The 21,742-nt window shown below is 40.9% G+C and overlaps 2 protein-coding genes across 6 annotated transcripts in view; one reads left to right on the forward strand and one right to left on the reverse strand.

Moving 5' to 3' along the window:
- Cenpj (centromere protein J) overlaps positions 1-12,517 on the forward strand; it is a 49,737-nt gene extending 37,220 nt beyond the window's left edge. For 2 of the 3 annotated variants that reach the window (XM_028787428.1, XM_028787427.1), the window contains exons 10-17: positions 843-1,085; positions 4,477-4,561; positions 6,896-6,960; positions 7,181-7,294; positions 9,000-9,140; positions 9,216-9,300; positions 9,381-9,501; positions 12,175-12,517. In XM_028787428.1, coding sequence (XP_028643261.1) covers positions 843-1,085; positions 4,477-4,561; positions 6,896-6,960; positions 7,181-7,294; positions 9,000-9,140; positions 9,216-9,300; positions 9,381-9,501; positions 12,175-12,367 — 1,047 coding nt within the window. In that variant the 3' untranslated portion in view covers positions 12,368-12,517. Of the gene's footprint in view, positions 1-842; positions 1,086-4,476; positions 4,562-5,429; positions 5,473-6,895; positions 6,961-7,180; positions 7,295-8,999; positions 9,141-9,215; positions 9,301-9,380; positions 9,502-12,174 lie in introns of those variants that run through there. The other variant, XM_028787429.1, reaches the window with a different exon arrangement.
- A 1,386-nt stretch (positions 12,518-13,903) lies between these two features.
- The window catches only part of Rnf17 (ring finger protein 17), a 111,860-nt gene continuing 104,021 nt past the window's right edge, over positions 13,904-21,742 (reverse strand). For 2 of the 3 annotated variants that reach the window (XM_028787375.1, XM_028787376.1), the window contains exons 32-35: positions 20,533-20,701; positions 18,261-18,396; positions 16,431-16,620; positions 14,486-14,584 (exon numbers count right to left, since the gene is read on the reverse strand). In XM_028787375.1, the coding sequence (XP_028643208.1) occupies positions 14,486-14,584; positions 16,431-16,620; positions 18,261-18,396; positions 20,533-20,701 (594 nt within the window). Of the gene's footprint in view, positions 14,120-14,484; positions 14,585-16,430; positions 16,621-18,260; positions 18,397-20,532; positions 20,702-21,742 lie in introns of those variants that run through there. The other variant, XM_028787374.1, reaches the window with a different exon arrangement.

Here is a 21,742-nt window from a genome sequence, read left to right on the forward strand (position 1 = left end):
GTTTTGTTATCAGAGTAATACTGGTTTCCCAGAATGAATTTTACAGTGTTCTTTCCCTTTTGATTTTATGAAACACGAATGCCTAACATGAATTAGGCAGCTGTGAAAGCCATGCCTCAGCCTTGTGAGGAGCCTGCTGTGGAAAATCAGCAAGTGTTTTCTACCTTTGAGCTACAATCCCAGCCCCTCATTTCCTTCCCTCATTCCCCTCCTTCCCTCCTTCTTTTCTTTCCTCTTTTTGTTTGTTGTGCTGCTGGGGATCAAACCCAAGGTCCTGTAGATGCTTGGCAAATGTCGTACCTCCTTCATTTTCTCAATATTGCTTTCTACTCATTAATGTCTTTTTTTAAAAGACTAGTCAGGTACAGTAGTGAGAAGGGGTGGGAATTTGAACAAGGAATTTAATTTTGCACTGACTGTGAGCCGTCAGTGGAGGTGACTCACCACCTTTGGACAGCCTTACTCATCGATCTCAGCTCATCTGTTTTCAGGGCAGGTGGCTATGACTTTGGATCTAGTTTTCTCTTTAGCACAAGACGACCTCTGTTCAAGAATTCATGCAGTTCTTTGATTTACCCGTTTTAGTTAGTGGTTAGGTTAGGCTGCATTCCCTCACTTCACACTCGGGGCTGAATCTGCTTTGTCCTGGCTTCTGATCAATTGTTGACAGTGTGAAGTGAGCACTTATTTACCTGACTCCACATCCCAGCTCTGGAAAGGCCAGTGTCATTTACTATCTAGGCATGCTCTCCTGCGGTCTGTAGTGGGATGGCATTTTGTTTTATTGATGCATCTCTTCTCCCATTGTCTTGTTTTCATTTTGTAACTTTTTCTTTTGAGAGGCTTTGAAACAGCAAATAACAGATTTACAGGAGGACTTGAAAAGGAAGGAAACAAAATGGTCAAGTACACATGGTCGCCTCAGAAGCCAGATAGAAATGCTAGTCAAAGAGAATACAGACCTCCGAGAAGAGATAAAAGTGATGGAAAGATTCCGACTGGATGCCTGGAAGAGAGCAGAAGCTATTGAGAACAGTCCTAAGACCTGCCAGTACATGACAGCCACAAAAAAGGATGAGTCCATGGTAGGCTTGGGAAGCCTGTCTGTCAAATCAGGGTGAAGGCTAATGTTTGTACATTTAAACTCATAAAGCCAGGAAATGGAGTGGTGGATCCAGAGGGTGGGAAGTTAGTGTCACACACATCCAGGGGACTGTCACAGACTGAAAGCTCAGGAGGTGGACAGGGTGATAATTGTTCAAGTCACAAGCACTGCAGTTCCAGGGTAAACTTTATTCAGGGACAGAATTGGGATGCTGTGTAGTTTGCCACTTGTCTTATTTACTTTTCTGTTGTTGTGACAAAACAACATGACCAAGGAAAAGCATTTGTTTGGGGATCATGGCTGCAGAGCTGAGAGTCCATGTGTATCATGGTGGGGAGCAGGGCAGGAAGGGCATGGTGCTGGAGGAACAGTAAAGAGCTTACATTTTTATCCTTATCAAGCAAGAGGCAGAAAGAGATCATGGGGAGTGGTGTGAAGTTTGGAAACCTCAAAGCCTGTCCCCAGTGACACACCTCCTCCAACAAAGCCACGCCTCCTAATGCTTTTTACCCAGCAACTGGGAAGCAGGCATTCAGATATATGAGCCTATCGGGGACATTCTCATTCAAACCAACCTAGAGTTCAGGTGCTGAGGTAAGCATGACAGACCTCCCAGCTGTCATGTGGGGATGCTGCCCTAGACTGCTGTTAGGACAAGTGCAGTCTGGGGATGACATGCATTCAGAATTTGTGCTTAGTGATAAAGCAGGTGAGGAGGGAAAAGGCTGTCCTCGTGTCCTGAGGAAGGGTCCCTTGAGATTGAGTGACCTGCTGGGCCTGTTGAGGACTAATGGCTAGGTTATTTCCCAAGCCCCAAACTTCCCAAGCACATCAAGACCTTCTTCCTTGGAGTGCTTATGGTGGCATGGATGCAGAGAAGATAAGGGCAGAGTTGAATATTCCTGTAGAGTTGTTGACCATGATTGAACAGACTGGGGTAAGGATTTTGTTCTTTTAGAGAGGAGAATGAGTAGGCTGCGTGTGGCTCAGTGGAGAGGACACAGCTGCAGGAGGAAGCATCTTAAGACAGGTGAGGGCTGGCTCTGGCTAGATGCAGTCTGTTGTGAGACAAGTCCAGACCAGGCTGATGCAGAGTGGCAGCTGGAGGGAGTCTTCTAAAGCTCTGCCTTTCTTGAGGAAATAGGAGCACACTCACCTGAGCTAAGAGGGTGGAAGGAAGAGGCAGAAGGTAGATGTGGGACAGTTGTCTGAGAATGGAAACCAAAGGTCCTAGGGAGGTAACTGGTCAAACTAGTCACCTGGAACAGGGGACCTTAGTTGAGAAGATACGTCCATCAGATTGGACTGTAGGCAAGCTGGTGGGGCATTTATTTGATTGATGATTAATGTAGGAGGGCCTAGCCTACTGTAGTCCTGGCTACTGCTCACAGGAGGCCTTGGCTAGGTTAAACAATCCATGAAGAGAAAGCAGTGTTCTGCTGAGTGTAGTTTTAAAAACACACTTTTCCCAGGACCATGGACGTGTGTGCTACTAGCTTCTCCCGGCTCCCTTTTGTCCCTTCCTGCTTAGCTCCAGGATTGGCGCTGTCAGCACTGACCTGGCTTCTCTTTCCTACTTGCCTTTGCTCCTGGAGGGGTCCTGTTACCAGCCTACTCCTGAGACCCTTGAATCCACGGATAAAAAAACACACACTCAGCTTATCACTTACAGCTTGCCTTCCATGGCACAATTGCTGGGTGCAGATACCCCCTGCCTGGAAATACATGCCTTTGCCAATTATCTGTTTCTCCTCCTGTCCTAAACTTAGTGGCTTGTATCAAATAGCCCTCACCAACATCCTTGGTTCCCACCCATAGTGGAGGCTGCAGTCCCTCGCTGCCCCGAGACCTAACATAACTGCTGTTTTCTTCTCATTCCAAAGCATGGCAGAAAAAGGCTCTCTCTCTCTTCTTGCATCTCCTTTTCCTCTTGGAACCTGGAAGTCCCACCTGTTATCTTCTGCCCAGCAATTGGCTCCTGGCCTTTATTGACAAAGCAAGAATTAATTAGAGAACTAGACCTCAGTAGCAGCATCTACCTTTACACCTCACCTTTTCTGTCTAATTAAAAAAAAAAAAAACAACAACCCTCTTCTTCCAGGTATAAATGAAACAGAGCCATAACAATTATGTAAATTACACAACAGATATAGAAATGGCATCCAGTCCATCATATTTGTCAATTTTCACAACAGTGTTTGTTCCTCCATGATCTCTGTACCTTGAGTTCCTTCCATGGCTTTTCTCAGTGATTATGATTGGGATGCCCTCCAGCGTTTGGTCATGGTCTTTATTACAATGGAAAGCAACCTAGGAGAGCAGGGAAGACTGGTTTGTAGCTGCAGTGGGGCCACACGGGTGGGAGACCTTGCACTAGAATGAAGTGATTTTATTTTTTTTCTTTCTTTCTTTCTTGTTGAGCTCTTTTGATGTAGACTTGGATTTTGGCAAAGATGAATGTTGCTACACTGGGGAGCATGATGTAGGTTTGCACTGTGTCAGAGTGACTGTTAGGAACCATGAATGTCAGGTGTTATCAGAAGGCCATACACTGAGTTGCAGGGGACATAGCAAGCATGCATGGATCAATACACTGTGTGCTCTAGGCTGTGGACATTGTCTGGGTCAGAGTTTAGGGGATAATCTGGAAAGACAGGATACAATGCTTAGAAGAGGCATTTACTTGTCCTCTACCAGACTTTATCATGGAAGCTTCCCAGTAGACAGGTCACAGAGGGGTGTGACAAAGTCCTGAACCATCCCTGCTCTGACTAGTATGAACATCTTACCATGCTGTGTGGCCAAAGCAGTTGAAAGGAGCTGTACAAATCATGACTTTAAATATTTTAGTTTTATGAAGTGTCACTGACTCTTTAAAGAGAGTTATCTTGCTAATTGTTTGGTGGAATACCCTACGGTCTAGATCTTATAAGTGAACTGTTTTGAAATTATGATTTGTGCATCTGTTTATTGAGGGAATTGTTAGAATTGATGGTGGCAGTTTCTGGGATTGTCCTAAACTGAAGCTGGACAGAGCAGAGACTGATGGTGGGGTAGGTCAAGAGACCAAAGATACTATCACTGGGGAGGTGGGATGTCCTGACAGATGGGCACAGATTTGGGAATGGGGGAGTCAGGTGGCTTCATCAACCATCGTGGACATGAGAGCAGTCTGTGGAAGAGGCTGATTGACATGATGGTCTGTTTTTGAGGATTCTGTGTGTGTGTGTGATTCCTAGACAGCCACCAATTTACCTGTCCTTCTGTGGTAATTGAGAGTAAAGAAGAACAGCTCTTAACTGAGTTAATTTAATTCAGTGTCATAAAATGTAGACTAACAATTATATTAAAAATTATCTTTCATATTGTAGAACTCATCAATTCAATTTCAAAAGAGTCATGCTTCTTCAGGAGTCCAGGTAGAAAAATATAAGAAAAAGTATTTGCCAGCACAAGGTAAGAGGCTGCATGGTTCTTTTATATTTCAGAGTGTTATAGGTAATTTGAGCTGAGCTTGGTGACATGAGTTGTCACCCTACCAGTCAAGAGGCTCACCATAGGTTCAAGACCAATCTGGGCCAAGTGAGACTGGCTTAGAGTGAAGGGGATGAGAAGAGGAGAGAGGATTATATTCAAGGAATTAAACACAAATGATCTTGAAACCTCTGTATCACAAGTATATAAACTGCTGCCTTAGTTTGTTTAAAAAGAAGTTAGGAAACAAATTGATAAAGGAAAATGGATTCATTCACAGTTTGGATAAACTGTAATGGTTAAATTTTATAGAAAAGAGAACACAAAGGCCAGAAAATATGCATGTATTCATTTAGCTCTGAGATAAGCTGTCAGAATTGAGTGCTCTTCCTGAGGCCGGTTCCTCCTCTGGAGCCTGCACTGTAGACTTTCCCTCCCCCATCATGAGATTTCTGGAGAAACTTGGACTCTTGTGGGGGTTGTTTTAAGGTCTCTATATTGGTCTTACTCCTCAAATACTTCCTGATAGCATTTCATGCTTGTTTTTTATTTTAAACTACATACGTTAATACGATTTATAATTTGCTCCACACTTTTTTCTTTCTGTGATTATTATGAATTTACCATGTTGGAGGCTGGAGACTAAACCCAGGTTCTTTGCAAAGGCAGCTAGTGCTTTTAACTGCTGGGCTATCTCTCCAGCCTCAACAAATTCATTTGTATTAGTTGGTGTGTGATGACATTCTTCTCTGTAGCTGGAAAACATACATGCAGTTCTCTAGGTACATAGTAAGGGCTGGAATAACTGGACAATTGGTAGAATTTTTTTTTTTTTTTTTTTTTTTTTTAGGTTTTTCAAGACAGGGTTTCTCTGTGTAGCCCTGGCTGTCCTGGAACTCACTCTGTAGACAGGCTGGCCTCGAACTCAGAAATCCACCTGCCTCTGCCTCCCAAGTGCTGGGATTAAAGGCGTGTGCCACCACCGCCCAGCTGGTAGAATATTTTTAATACCAAGAGATTGTAACAAAATATTTCAAAAACATACTAATATATGCTTAAAGTTTTGATTAATTTATTGTTTGTGAGCTGCACATGTGGACTGAGAAGAAAACTTGTAAGAAAGTAAGTTCCCACATGGGTCCTCTAGACTGAGCTCAAGCGGGTCACTGCTAGCAGCATTAGTGTTATCTACTGCACTGTCTCCCTAGCCCTGATTTTATGCTCTCAATAGCTAGGAAAGTGTGGGATTCCATACTTTCCTGTTATTCAATGCTGTCATATTTAAGTTTTTGCTAACCGCTAAGTGCATTTGTCATTGTTTTAATTTGCATTTCCATGATCATTTAAATGCACTGAATACCATTCCCTTTGCTGACTAGCTATATGGATACTAAACACACACCCATCCCATTACTGGGAATTGAAACCCACGGCTTAAAATAAGGCTTCAGGCTTCATATATGCAAGGCAGGTGCTGGAAAACTCAGCCGTCTCTTCAGCACTGAATTTCCTTTTTTCTTTTTTAAAAAGGATACTTATTTAGGTCTTTAACCATTCTGACTTACCTACATCACAAAATCTTTTCTCAGCCTATTGCTTGTCAACTTTTTTTTTTAAAAGATGGAGTCCCACATAGCTCAGGTTAGCCTTGAGCTTGCTATGAAGCTAAGGCTTATAAGCTAAGTATAGGCCAATATGTACTCATTATCTATTTTGATAAGCCCAAATTATTTTAATATTGCTGGGCCTTTTTTTTCCTGCAAGGTGGTGTTTTGTTTTATGTATGGATGTTCTGCCTGTTTGTATATGCCTGCCTGGTACCTGCAGAGGCCAGAAGAGGGCACTGGATTACCTGCAACTGGAGTTTGTTTAGTGTTGTTAGCTGCCATGTAGGTGCTGCAAACTATAGCTGGGTCCTCTGCAAGAGCACTTGAGCCATCTGATGATCTCTTCCTGTTTCCCACATGCCTGAGTGCATTATGTATATACAGTCAGATTCACATATACACACAAGTAAAATAAGGTAGCTGGGTTAAATAAAACAGCACTGACAAACAAGGAAATGTTGTATTTTCTGTCTTGTGTGAGAATGTGGTTGCTATTGTGCTCTGTGGAGAACAGCTGACAACTGTGGAAACTGGTTCTCTCCTCCCACCATATGGGTTCCAAGGATTAATGTTTGAAGGCTTTTAATGCTGCAAGTGCTTTTACCTGATGAGCCGTCTCATTGGCCCCAAAGGAAAGGTTTTACCAGACCAGTAAGTTAAATATTTTCATTAAGCACTAAAACTAACTCTGACAATTACTTCCTAACAGGAAATCCATCTAGAAGATCCAAGTCTGTGCCTCCTCGTGATTTAGGCAGCTCAGATAAAGGACAAGTAAATCTTTTTATATTGTTAAATATGTGACTGTACTTTATTTAGGGTTGAAATGGATTTTTAAATTTCCAAACCAGGTATAAAGGAGGGCCTTTATTTAACATTGCAAATATTTTGTATATAACAACAAACACTAGTTATAGAATCATGTAATTTTAGAATCTAGCTTTTAATTTAATAGGTGCAGGCTGTAATTGCTTAAAAATGTCTTGTCTTGTAGGCTGCCTTGCCCAGAGAGCCTCTTCAACCAGTGAACTTCTCACACCTTGAATATAAAAACAAAGAGGAAAAAGAGGAAGAAATTCAGGGAGAAATCAATCATCCTGATGGAAAGGTTAAAAACATATTCATTTAAAATAATGATTGTGTAGGGGGGCTGGAGAATTGGCTCTGTGGTTAAGAGTATTGGCTACTCTTCTAGAGGACCTGGGTTCAGTTCCCAGCACCCATGTAGCAGCTTACAGCTGTCTGTAGCTCTAGTTCCAGGGGAACACAGACATACAGGCAGGCATAGAACTTGATATAAAATCAATTCTCATAAAAATAAAAAATCACTAAGTCATTAAAAAATGTGATACAAAATACCGGTGCATTAAAATAAGAAGCCTTAAACTCTGGAAAGAGTATCACTTGTCACTTTACAACAGGGACCTGTTCTGAGAGTTGCATCGTTACAGACTGTATTATCATGTGAACATCCTAGAATGTGCTCCCACAGCCCTATGAGATCATCTACCTCAGCCCTGGGCCATGCCATGTCTGTGAACATATGTAGAGTGTGTGCATAGATATGTATGTGGTAGAGCTATTGTTCTGAGGGCCTAGATGAGCAAAGTGACAGATAAGCTGAAGCACAGGTGACTTTGTGAGTGATGATATAAACACACAGTATGGTGTTTCCATAAATGTTCATATAGGAGTGTGCTCTAAAATAAAAAGCACAGTATGGAAAAGACACAAACCAGCAACACAGCTGTTTTATATGAAGTTCTGTATACTTTATATAATTGTGTGTGATGTACTTTTCTGTAACTGCCAGCACAGGCTTACAACCATCACCACAAACACAGGTAACGTGATGCTGCCTTGCATGACGATGGTTAGGATAAAGAGGAATAAAGAATGCTCTGCTTCATTATACTAATGGGGAGAATACTATGCAGCAGCCCATCCGTGACTGTTGTGTGATACGTGACTAGAGTCGGTCTTGAAGGCTGTCGGTGGTGCTTAGCTTATGGACTGTGGGGCATGAACATTCAGCAGTAAACAGAAGGAGGAATATCATCCCTTTAACTTGATTTTGCATTACACAGAGCTACAAGGCCTTCTTCATTTTTCTCTTCTGTGGTCTTTGTAATACTGTTCTGGAGCCAGGACTGTTACCAGCTGGCATAGAACTTTGTTCTTGGCCTTAACAGCTATTTGTGTGGGCCTGTGGGGAAGTCAGGGTATAACTTCCAGGAGTTGGTGCTCTCCTTATAACATATGGGTCCTAAGAAATCAGGTTCTCAGTCTTGGCAGCAAGTGCCTGTAACCTGTGAGCCATCTCTGTGGCCCATTTTCTTGACTTTAAAAAAGTTTCTAACTGGAAAAAGTGGGTGTGCTGACCAAAAGGAGGAGTGAAAAGGGAATTACATGGTATATGTTTGGGGAAGGTAACTAAGGATTTTTCCACTGGGTTTGTGTTTCTTATATCTTAATCTTGTTCATTTAATTGAAATAAGGCCACAGTTCAGTCTAGCCTTGAGCACTGAGGAGAATAAACAGTGAAAAGAAGTAACCATATTTTATTAGTCTTCTACAGGATACCAAGTTGAGGAGAGGTTTTGTTTTAGATGAGTTAACATAAATAGAATGTAAACAAAAATGGAGAAAAGCATAATCCCTGGTGAAATAAGGAGTCTCTATTTTTGATTTTAGAAAATGTTTTATTATGAAGAATTTGGACATGTGTAAATAGGCAGGGAATTCCTCGTACCTTTGTTGCATGGTCTCAGGAGGAAATCTTACCTAGTGATAATTACCTTGTGTCTTCTCAGGTAGAAAAAGTTTATAAAAATGGGTGCCAGGTTGTTCTGTTTCCCAATGGAACTCGGAAAGAAGTGAGTGCAGACGGGAAGAACATCACCGTTACGTTTTTCAATGGTGACGTGAAGCAGGTCATGCCAGATGAGAGAGTGGTATGTATGCTCAGGGCGATGCTTCTAGCTGCGTCATCTCAGGAGAAGGGGCAAACTGACTGACTGTCTTTGCAGGTCTATTACTATGCTGCTGCGCAGACCACACACACCACGTACCCAGAAGGACTTGAAGTCTTACATTTCTCCAGTGGACAAATAGGTACAACTTACTTTGCTTCCACTGTTAAATTCTAACCTTCCTTTAAGAAAATATATTGATAACAATCATTTTTAAAACAGAAAAGCATTTCCCAGATGGAAGAAAAGAAATCACATTTCCTGACCAGACCATTAAGACTTTATTTGCTGATGGCCAAGAAGAGAGCATCTTTCCAGATGGCACAATTGTCCGAGTACAACGGTATGACACCTCTAAATCTGTTTCTATATTTTCCAACTTTCATGGTTTAATTTTAAAATAAATCTGAGACATTTGGGACTGGGTATCTATCAGTAGAGAGGAGTGCTTGCTGTGCAGGGTGAAGGTCTGAATTGGAACTTACCATCCCATAAAAGACATGATGCATGTTCCTGTGATCCCAGTGCTGGGAATGGGGGAGGGGGAAAGTCAGCTGGGTCCAGGAAGCTCACTTAGTCAGCGAGCCCAGCCCAATCTGCAAGGTTCCTTTGTTTTAAGGGAATAAGGTAGACTCTTTCTTTGGCTCTACATGTAAGGGATCATGCACCCTCCCAAATATAAAACAAAATACATCAGTGACTTGAAGCCTCAGTGAGATAAGAAGTGAACACAGGCCCTTTGCACTGTGAAGTTTAGAAGCAGTGTGAGCTAATGGGACTTAGGGAGGCTGCACAGAACTCAGGAGTGGAAGTTGTTTGTTTAGAAATTTAGTGAATCCTGAAAACAGGAGACACAGAAGGCAGGCTGCCCTCAAATGTGCAGTTGATATTTGATAGAACCCCTGAATCATGTTTAGACATTCCTATCTTACATGTATTTTCAATTCTCAAGCTCTCTGTTCTGTTACAGGTTTAATCTCTTGGCATAAACTTTCAAAATCACTAAGCTCTTTGTCCTTCTGAATATTATATTTCTGAAAGTTAGTTTTATGTGGTCCTTGAATGCTCCCAATCCATAATAATAAAAACAGTGGTTTTCTTTGTTTGTTTTAAAGCAGAGTTTCTTGTAGCTTAGGCTGGACTCAGCCTCCCACATGCTGAGTCTGGTGTGTGCCATCCATCACCAGCCTGATGATACAGAGCCATTTACCTCACCATTTTAGTCATAGCCCTGGCTAAGCTCTGCCACATCTAATTTTGAGTTTTTCCTTCTTTCTCTTAGGATGTGACAACTAAAACCTCCTTTTTAAAAACAGTTAACACTAATCAATCAACATGAAATCTATGCTAAAAATTCTCCAAGGAAGTAAAACAAATTCAGGTGGTCCATGGACTTCTTATAGTCACTGTAGTGATTTCCCTTAGTGTAGAATAGTTTTTTGTTTTTTTTTAAAGAAAGTACAAATTTAAGATTTTGTTTACTCTTACTTTTGAAGTTTTGTGTAATAAAGAGAGAAATAAAAAGTATGTACTAATACATCTAGCTTCAACATAGATTAACTCATAGCTATTCTTATTTTCATAGGCAAATCCCAAGTATTTGGTCAGGATTACTTTTTATTACTTAAGAGCTTTGGTTCTCAGATTGTAGTGTGCCATTGAAATCATGTGGCTTGTTCAATTGCAGCTGTGTGGGGCACAGATTCCCCCGAGGAAGCTCTTGGAATGGGTTTTTTGTCTCACGCATGTATATGGCACAAGACTGTTCTGCTGGTAACCCCTGTCCATCTACGTTCTGGATTTTGGACTCCCAGTCTGTAACTCCAGGCTTCTATTGGTCATGGAAATTCTGTCAGTTGTGGAAATTCATTGTGAATATCCCATAGATATGTCCAGCATCCACTTGGTGTTAATTGTTCAGGCAGTCTTCAATTTAATGAAAAAGAGCCATCTCAACTTTCCCCCAAGGAAACTGAATAGTTAAATTTAAACAGCTTTGAGCTGGCCATGGCGACATACACAAGCTTTTTTTTTCATTATTCACTTCACATCCTAATATCAGCACCCCCTCTCCTCCCAGTCCCCCCCTCACACAAATCTTCCCCCAACTGCCCCCCCCTTTCTCCTGAGAAGGGGGACTTGGGTATTCTTCCTCCCCTCAAACCGCCCTATCATCAAGTCATTTCAGGACTAGGTACATCCTCTACCACTGAAATCAAGACAAGGCAGCTTAGTTAGGGCACCAAGATCCACAGGCAGGCAACAGATTCAGGGACAGCACCAGCTCTAGTTATTGGGGGACCCACACGAACACCAAACTGCACATTTGCTACATATGATACACAAGTTTTTAACCCTAGAATTGAGAAGGCAGGTAAATCACTGGGAGTTTTAGGACAGTCTACTTTACATAATGAGTTGCCAGGCCAGTTAGGGCTACATAAAGAGACTCTGTTGCAAAAAAATAATAAATTTCAGAGGCTGAACACATTTAAAATTAAAAACAAAAAACTAAACACTTTATAGTAAAAATATAAAGTAAATTATTAATAGAAACTTTTCATGGTCACATGTAAAGGCTGATTTGGTAGCTAGAACTGAACTGAAAAGCTGCAAACAGAACTTCCAATTGTATTGGGAAGAGAAAGGACCAACTATAGTGTGTTTAGGAGAAGAAATAATAGCCAGAATCAAAGGCTACTTTTAGCTAGCTTTCCTGGTGTATGTTTCTTTTATTTTTATTCTCCCATAGTATTGAAGATTGAATCAAGGCTTCATATACACCAGGCAAGTGTTTTTCTATTGAGCTCCCTCTAGCTCTATTTTAAATTTCAGGGGCTGTAAGGCAAGGTTTTGTTTGTGTTCAGGCTGGTATTGAACATTTAGTCCTCCTGAGGGTTGGCATTACAGCCGTGTACCTACCACTATGCCCAGCTCCTGTTGACATTGATACACACACACACACATGTATATACATAATTTTTAAAGAAATTATATTCTGGTTTAAATTTTACAGTGATGGCAACAAAATCATAGAGTTTAATAATGGCCAAAGAGAGCTCCATACTGCCCAGTTCAAGAGTCGAGAATATCCCGATGGAACTGTTAAGACTGTCTATGCAAATGGTCATCAAGAGACAAAGTACACATCTGGCCGAGTTAGAGTGAAGGACAAAGATGGTAACGTGCTAATGGACACAGAAATGTGAAGGTCTCTGTGGGATTCATCATGAATTAACACTAAGTGGCTTTTCTGTTCAGAGTGTGTATATTTCTTATGTGTTTAGTTGTTTAATTTATATAATGTGTCTAAATAAAAAGATTATGTTTGAATTTTAAAATTAAAGTTTTGCTATACAGTCTCTGTTTTACATTCTTTGAACACAAAAGCGGCCTATCTAGTGTCTGTCTGTCTATAGTTATGAAAATATTACTTTGGATTTTTTTATTAATATCTTTGCTTTTTTGTTTTTATTTTTTGGAGACCAATTTCCACTGTGAAGCCTGGAACTCATTCTGTAGGTCAGGCTGGCCTTGAATTCACAGAGATCCACCTGCCTCTGTGTCCCCAGTGCTGGGATTAAAAACATGCACCACCACACATGGTTTGTGCAGGTTTTCTTTTTTCTTTTCTTTTCTTTTTTTTTTGTTTTTTTTTGAGACAGGGTTTCTCTCTGTAGCCCTGGCTGTCCTGGAACTCACTCTGTAGACCAGGCTGGCCTTGAACTCAGAAATCCACCTGCCTCTGCCTCCCAAGTGCTGGGATTAAAGGTGTGCGCCACCACTGCCCGGCTGTGCAGGTTTTCAAAATAAGAAAACCCAAGAATAAAAGAAGTGTATCAAATACTTGTTCCATGGGATGTGAACTAAAAGGTGAATGCCAAAACAGCACTGCAGCCAAAACCAAGATGAAAACTGCCGTCCCATACAAAGACTCGGGAGACTTGCAGAAAGAATGGAGACAAGCACAAACAGGCCAGACCATGTTACAAGTACTAAGAAGTCTTAGGAGAAAGCAGTTACAGCCAGGATTCTACATAACTTGTCAAAAACAGTATGTAGCTGGTGTCAGACAACCACAGCCCCCTTCTTGTTATTGTCACCAGAGAAGTGACAGGCAGCACAAGCAAGGTATGCTCAAAGAAAGAGCAAGTTATCGTAAGTTTATGACTAGACAATAGGTATTGGCAATTATTAAAAAATAGCAATTTTGTGTGATTTAAGAACTGAATGTGAAAAACAAAACAAGATAATACTTTATTCATTTCTTTATTATTTTAAAGTAAGACATGAAGCATATCCTTTAAAGGAAATGGTGTCAACTGCCATCTTCAGGAATGTGTAGCTACTTTTTCAAAAGTAATTGCCCCATGACCCAGCATATCGCTGTACTATGCACATATAAGTAAACTTCTCATGTGTATAAGGGCCCTGTAGGAGAATGCAATTAAGAAACAACAAAACACCCAATAACTACGTATGTATCTAACAAGATCTTCACTCTGATGGGCAGTGAATCAGTAGAGCTCCCACTGACACGGCAGTGAAGACAATGACAATGTTACCGAGGTTTCCCATTACTCAGTCTACTATATTCATATACAGCAAAACCATAAAGACTTATGTAATAATTACAAACACCATCTCAATACCTCTGTAAGAGAGTGAGGGTGGCCATGGGTGAGACATCTCAGGCAATACAGAATTGTATTTCTTAAGCAGAATCCTAATAACATGAACTAAAATTTCTATATGACTAAATTTTATTTTGAAATTACAGTAAAAACAAAAATGTTTCAAAGAAAATATTAACTTTACACCACACCATTCCTTAACAATTTACACAAGTAAGACTAAGGGAGGAAAAAAGATACCACTGCAAAGCAAGTTAAAATCAAACCTGAAATGGTACAAATCTAACAGAAAACTTTTTCTGAACAGCGGCAGGAGCCCTTGTACACCTGAAAAACAAAAAGTGTTACTTAAACACTTGATTTAATGCTGTACTTAGTTAGCTAGGTCCCCAGTGATTCTGTATGCCTGCTGTTTGGTAATGAGCATAAATTATTTGTGGTACAAATTGTCCTGTTCTGTTTGACCCACACCCACTACTATATTTACAAATACAAGGTGTCATTGATAATGGTGTTCAAGAGGTAGGAAGGTGTCAGGTGACAAAATATGCAAGAGAGTTCTTATAGAATTTCATCTTTTGAGAAATAAGAATATCTGAAATACATTTATAAGCAATTCAGCATTAATCTGGTCATAGCACTCATGTAGACACACATGCTGACTAAACAGGTGACCAAGAATGTACACTTACATCATTCATCTTTATCTGCAAGCCCCATTTCTACCAAGGACATGTGAACTGGGTATTGTTCGTCTTCATATAATGTCACTATTTGTTCTGGTGTCTGAGCCTAAAAATTGAAAGATAACAGTTATCAGGAAACAATGTGTCTGGGTACACACCTGTAATGTTGTGGTAACACACCTATAATCGTAACACTCAGGAGGCAGGAGCAGGAAGTTCACAAAAAAACCCAACACCAATAAACAAAACACAATACTGTCTTTGGTGCCCTTCCCCTCTTCCATCTGGCTGCTCTCCCTGGGAGGAAGACACAAGACTAATTCATACTCTTATCTTCAGAGGGCAAATCTAATGATTTCCTGCTAAAATCTATTCCTTCCATTCTCCTCCTAAACTAATGAAATCTCAAGTATCTTCTGCTTAGACAGCCAACAGTCTTATACTACTTTAGAACGTAAAAGTTTCTTTACATTCTATACAGCACACTATCTGCTATGCATAAGCTAAGATTGGGCTGTTAGTCACAGAAGTGAAGAAATACATATTTGTAATAAATACTTGGCTTGTCTGTAGTTTTCACTGGCTTATTTAGAAACACCCTTCATGTACTATGTATATACTAGTGCACAGATAACAGGACTTTCCAAAAGCATTTTCTAGTAATAGCTTGTCTCCTTGTGAGTTCATTCCTGTGGAAGGCAGTCTACAGGATTCTGACAGAGAATACAAAGGAGGGAGGGAGGCAGGCCAGAATACCTGCAAGGACCAAGGATAACTCACAGGTACCTTCTGTATCACCAGCCCAGACCAGGGCTGTGTCAAGGATGAGGTCTGGGAGTCCTGAGCTTTATAATATTGAGCCAGAACCCAGACAAAAATTGTGTGTGTGTGTGTGTGTGTGTGTGTCTGTGTAAGGATAAAAAAATGTCCATTTCTAGAACACTATGTAAAACTAGGTTCTCTCTTGTCTATGGGATACTACTGTACGATATAACTTAAAAAGATTACCATCTGGAATTTTGTCTTCTTTTATAAAATCTAATCTGTGTGAGTTCTTTGCTTTCGTCTATTTAAGTTCACAACGTGTTTACAGTGCCAGCAAGCTCAGAGAGGGCATCTGGCCCCAGGAACTGGGGTAGACTGCTGAGAGCCACAGGGAACCAAACCTGGATCCCTCTGCAAGAAAGAAGTTTGTGCCCCCTTAACTCCTGAGGCTCCTCTCCAGTTCCCCACCTTACAATTCAAACCTCTCTGAATGTAGCTCCTATAGTTTTCAGGATGCAGCTTGAGTGTAATTTTCTGGGCCCTACTTAGTGAGTTACTTGAGTACTTACAAGTTTTCTTATGCACCTTTTCAGGTCTCTTTAGATGAGAACAGTCATTTCTTACACTTCTCCCCAGCCTGAAAAGTTACCTATACCTCTACTGTACTTTGAGTCTACCTCAGATTAATCAGTGGTATGCATGTTTGTTTTTCATTAACTTGAAAGTGTTTTGATTATGTGGTATATATATTTATTATTTTATATTACTCATTATGTATCACTTTAGGCTAATAAAGTTTGTTAAAACTAATTTTTTTCCTTTGGTGGATGTGACAGGGCCAGGGTGATAACTTGTGGCAGTATAGTTCCATTCCAAGTCCCAAATAAAAACATTTTAACTAGTCTTAAGACTTAACTTCTAACTCGAGAGGCAGAGGCAGGCGGATTTCTGAGTTCGAGGCCAGCCTGGTCTACAGAGTGAGTTCCAGGACAGCCAGGGCTACAGAGAGAAACTCTGTCTCAAAAAACAAAAAAACAAAACAAAAAAAGACTTAACTTCTATAGACTATTTAGCTTTAAATGCTTTAACTATTATTTTTTTTTTAAGCAGAAGCAAAACACTTTATGAAATTAATAGGGCTTTTGGAAATAGTTTTAAAATAATTTGGCTAATTAAGACATAATTACCATAGAGGAAGCATACAGTTGTTTTCCTTGGAGACAGTCTATCATAGTCCACAATGCTTCCATGCTCCACTTGGGACAGTATGGTATTCTTGTTTTTCCCGAGTCACTTAAGGGAGGTTTGAACCCTGCCAGGAGCACCTTTATGGCTTGGGCTGGGTACTGCATAAGCTGAACAGGAATCTGACGGAGTCTGTTACAAGAGATTGATAAAATGATCGAATGCCATGATTTAAATTCTCAGTTAAAGCTCATGGGTGAGCCTTGAAGACTAGGCACAGAGGGACAGAAAGTAGCTTATTGTGCTAGGTAAGGGTGAAATGGAGCATGCTTAACGGGAAGGATTTCTGTGTAGATTGTGTAAAAATGATTTGAAAATATAAATGTAAAGTTCAATAATACAGTGGATGTATTTAGAAGCCAATTAATCTAAATACTAAGTATATCTAAACACTAATATAGTAAACTTATGCATATCTTTTCAAAATAAAAACCTACATTAAAAATTCCTAATCTAGGGGCCCGAGGCATCAAGATGAAGAGATCAATAGTCAAGAGCATACACTGCTCTTCCGGAAGACCCGATTTTGAGTTTCAGCACTCATGCTTGATGGCTCACAACTACATGTAAGTCTAGCCCCAGGGGATCTGATATCTATGGCCTCTTCAGACACCTATACTAACATGCTCAAAACCACATAATACACATAAGTAATAAAAAACAAGTATATTTTAAAATATTCAATCTGTGATAATGAGCTGGCTCAGCAGATTGGAGACTAGCTGCCAAGGAGCCTGAGACCTGGTTCAGTCCCAGGATTCCAAATAGTAGAAGGAGAAAAATAACTCCTGCAGATTTTCATTTATTTTTTATTTTTCATCATTGCACACATTGCTCTCTAAATCAGGGCATGGAAGAAAATACAAATTTAGATTAGAGCTATGCATTCACTTAGATTGTAAGAGGTGATTACATGGGAAATGTGTGGCATGTTTAGGTTGGTTGTCATTTTGTTCTCTTAAAGGTTAAACAAGCAGCTGAGTACACAGTAGGATAGCAGTCTCAAGTCTTAAATGGTCTCAAGGTGTATCATAATTCTGGTTGTGAGGTTCAGCAAAAGCTCTAATCTCTTAAAATATGAGATATTTTCATAATTGTCACAATAAAAAATACTAATTTATAAACAATTTTAAAATATTTTTTTCTTTTAAAAATGAGGTGCCGGTTGCTTACACCATTAATCCCAGTACTTGGGTGGCAAGGCAGGCAGAGTTCTGTGAGTTCAAGAGCAACCACAGAGAGTTCCAAGTCAGCAGGGCTATAACACAGAAACCCTGTCTCGAAAAAAACAAACAAACAAACAAAACCCAAATCCAATCAAAAAAGCAAAACAAACAAACCAACAAAAAACAAACCAAAAATAAGTCAAAGTTTTACCAAGTAACAGCTCTAGTTATACTCGCATCTCAGACAAAACAAAGAATCCTTATTTAGGACAGGCATGGTTCAGTGAGTAAAGTGCTCGCCGTGTACCCATGAGGACCAGCATTTGGGTCCCTAGGACTCAATAACAGCCGAGCCTGTTTCCCCAGAAAGGTGGATCCTGGGATTGCTGGCTAGCGAATCTAGCTGAAATGGAGAGCAGGTTCAGTTAGGGACCCTGTCTCAAAAAGGAAGGTGGGGAGGAATAGAAGACATCACTGTTGACCTTGGACCTCTGCATAGGCACACACTCCACACAGAAATATATAACACACACACACACACACACACACACACACACACAAATATTCTTTAAACAGCACCTTATTCAACTTTTTATTTCCCTTTACCTGTTTATTGTCAACTTCTCTGTGGACCCATAATCAACAAACAGTACCAGGACAGATAAAGGGTTAAATTCTTTAATGGAAACAATCTTTGCTCTATACCATAAACCATCAGCATATTCTGCAAGGCAAGGCATCTCTAGAAAGGCAGAAAGAGGAAGCAAATGATAGATTGTTATTGGCTGTCTTCCAAAACTTTTAATACAGAAAGTACAAAGAAATGTATATAACCATGAAGTCACTGTACAGGGCTGAATATTGTGGTGGCTTCTCCTTTTCTGCCTATATTTTATCATGTTTTCTTATTAATGTCTAAGTTTGTTTTGAAGAAAGGAACTTGCCCATCCTCAGAGTTCCTAGTTCCACTTCCACACAGGTGACATCATACTGCCAAGGACTGGGATGGAGCTCGCTGGTAGAGCACGGGCTCAGCATGTGCAAAGCCCTGGGTTAGATGCTCAGTACTAAAACCCAAAAAATCCTTGGAGGCATAAAGTAGCTATGAAGTGAACAATATGCTTAGACTCAGAAGTTACTTTATTCCAGACTATGGTTTCCCTGGAGGTATGAATGAGGAAGGACTTTTTACCTTCTGGACTGTGAGTCTGTGTAAACACAAAGCCCACCTGATGAGTTTTAAACTCATTTGGTAACTGTGAGACCTATGTGCACACTGCCCTTCCAATTGCTGCTGAAGCACCTGAGCAGCACCTGCTCACAGTGCTTCTGTAAAGTGGTGAGGAGGAGGGGGATGCTGCTCCATGCTGGAAAGGTAAGAGAAGACTTCCAATAAGGGAGACCTGAGCAAGAAACTTTAAATGTGATAGACAGTCTGAGGGAAGAACACTCCAAGCAAAAGGATCTGTAATCAGTAGTCAGCCAAAAAAGCTGACTACTAGTTTATTAAAGTAAACCAGTTAAATCAGGCCAGAAGTTCGAATGACATATTTTTTTTCTTTGCTTAAACACACTCTGATACACAACAGATGAAGAATAAACCTAGCTCTATATAGGGCACATGGGACCATGTTACCAGACAGACAAAAGAACTGGCCAGGGTTGAGTGAGCTCAGACTGGCAGGAGTGCAGCCACTCCCTATCTTGTGTACCTGCTCTAGAACACGTGTCCCAGACATTCCACAACACTCCACTAAAGACTACAGGCACTGAGTCACGTAGTATGACACCCACAGTTCTTCTCCATGCTAATGAAGTATCTAGATAGCCCTGAACCTTCAGCCAATGAGCTCCCCTTCCTGGGTACACCTCCTGGCAAAAGGTATTTAATCCTGGGTTCACCCCAAATATAGTGTATACATTCACATCCACCATCAAATAAACCAGTGTGAACAAGCGAAGATCACCTCAGAAAGCTGCCTGGAGAAGCCTTTCAACTAAAGAGCTGAGCCTAAGGCTTCCCAGGAAGGTTTTCTCCCCTCCAGCTTCTCTGGCTTACTTGGCCCTCCCTCTCAATCAGACCTAATTGTCCTCATCTTGGGCTTGCTTCCCCTTCCTGCCTGGTGAGTGGACTCCCTGAAGGTGAGCTTAAACTGCATATTCCTGTTCCTGACTTCCCCTCCTAACTCCCTCTCTTGACAATACTCTGGTGACACCTGGGTACCCAGAAGAAAGACCAAGAGTCACTGAGGACCCTAGTTTTGGACTCTGCCCTGCCTCCTCCTGGCAGTGTGCCAGTGGTGTCCAGGCACCCCTGGTGAGGGGGAAAATGTTGTAAGGTAGCTCTGTGTCCCACACAGAAAAATGTGTAGCTACTCTTGGCATTCAGGGACTGTCAACAGTAAGTAGGTACATTTTCCTCAGAAGAGAATCAGGAGTATTTAACAAAGGTGTGAAGAACAGATTAGAAAGAGAAACTAAGTATTTTAACCTATCCTGACAAACCATCATAGCCTGAGTCTCTACCTCAAAGGCTGTCATTTTAGGTGATTTGTAGTTAAAGTCAATACCACTGTAGTCTGAAAGTCAACTGTCACAATCTGAGCTAGTGGTAAAGCCTCAGACTTAAAAACAATCATCCATATGTGACTGTACCCTCACCAGAGTCATGCAGAGTGGAACTGTCCTCACAGTTGGAACTGAGCTCACTTGGGTCACCTTTCTAATCTAGAAAATGTGTGTCTTTAGAATTTACAGATCATACATGTGATGCTGAGGAGAAATTCCACTTAACAGTATAAATAACTCATTGACCTCCCCGTTCTGTTGATGAAAGGCAAGTCTCACCAAGATCCCAGGCTCTCAGAACACAGCATACCTGAGCTGAAATCTGTCAGGGGAGGAAAGGTCTCCACATTCTTGTTAAATCTCTGCAGTGCTTCCTCCAGGTTCTCTGACTCTGACTCCCAGCTGACTCCACTGTCATCCGTGTCACCATGATGGTTAAACTGAGTACAGCTTTCTACAGAGTCAAGGCAAATATACACCTACAAGGGAGTGGCAGGGGGAGAAGGGAAACCAACCTTGCAGACTCTGACATTTCTGGAATGCACTTCCAGCCAGGGCCCAGTGACCCCTCCTCCTGTTACTTGGCCCTGCACAGTGCCCTCTGTGTCCTGCCACTCTGAAGTGTGGCTGTGAAGACTGGTTGTAGAGATAGCAGTCCCTTAAAAGGGTCCTAGAGCCAGCATTGAGCCTTCTGGATATGTCATATGAATATTTACTTGTTCTGAGACAGGATGTCATGTAGCTGACCTTGGCCTCAACTACTCATCATTTGCATCTACCTCCTGAGTTTGAATTACACGCATGTTTCACCATGTGACTCTTGAAAAGAGGGCTCTATAGTCTCCATCAGTATCTCGACTGTAACAGCAAGAGCTCTTGAGCTCAACTTAAGCAACTATTTGGTCTTTGACCTTAATGTGTATTTTTAAATTAAAAATTATTTTACACATATTATGGGGAAGGCACACAAGTATCAAGCACATGCGTGGAGATCAGATTTCTCCTTCCACCATGTGGGTTCTGGGGATTGAACTCAGACTATCAGGCTTTGTGGCAAGCGCTTTTACGAACTGATCCATCTTGCTAGCCCCCATATGTATTGTTTTAAGCTGATAAGTTTGGAGTAATTTGTCATATAGCAATAAATAATATAAAAATTATACAACTAACAGGAGTCATACAAAATATGAAATTAGGCAGCAAATCCTCCCCTTGCCTGGTTCATTTGTAAAGGCAAGGGCTGCCAGTGCTACTTGCCGTTTTTTTCCTCACCTTCTTGTCAGCCAGGGACATCAACTAAATTTTCTTCAGTGCATTTATTCAATCAATAGTTACTAACTGACTACAATATAGCAGATATTCCTTAGGTTCTAAGGATATAATGGAGAAGAGACTAAACCCCCATTTTCATGGACTTATCCTCTAGAGAGGAAGGCAGCCAAATACCATGAATAGGACAATGTGAGAAAAATCATGGAGTATGGAAAAGAGCATTCAAGTTCAGTGCAGGGAGAGACATA

Source organism: Grammomys surdaster, unplaced genomic scaffold (assembly GCF_004785775.1).
Source record: "Grammomys surdaster isolate TR1022 unplaced genomic scaffold, NIH_TR_1.0 125630, whole genome shotgun sequence".
NCBI lineage: Eukaryota > Metazoa > Chordata > Mammalia > Rodentia > Muridae > Grammomys > Grammomys surdaster.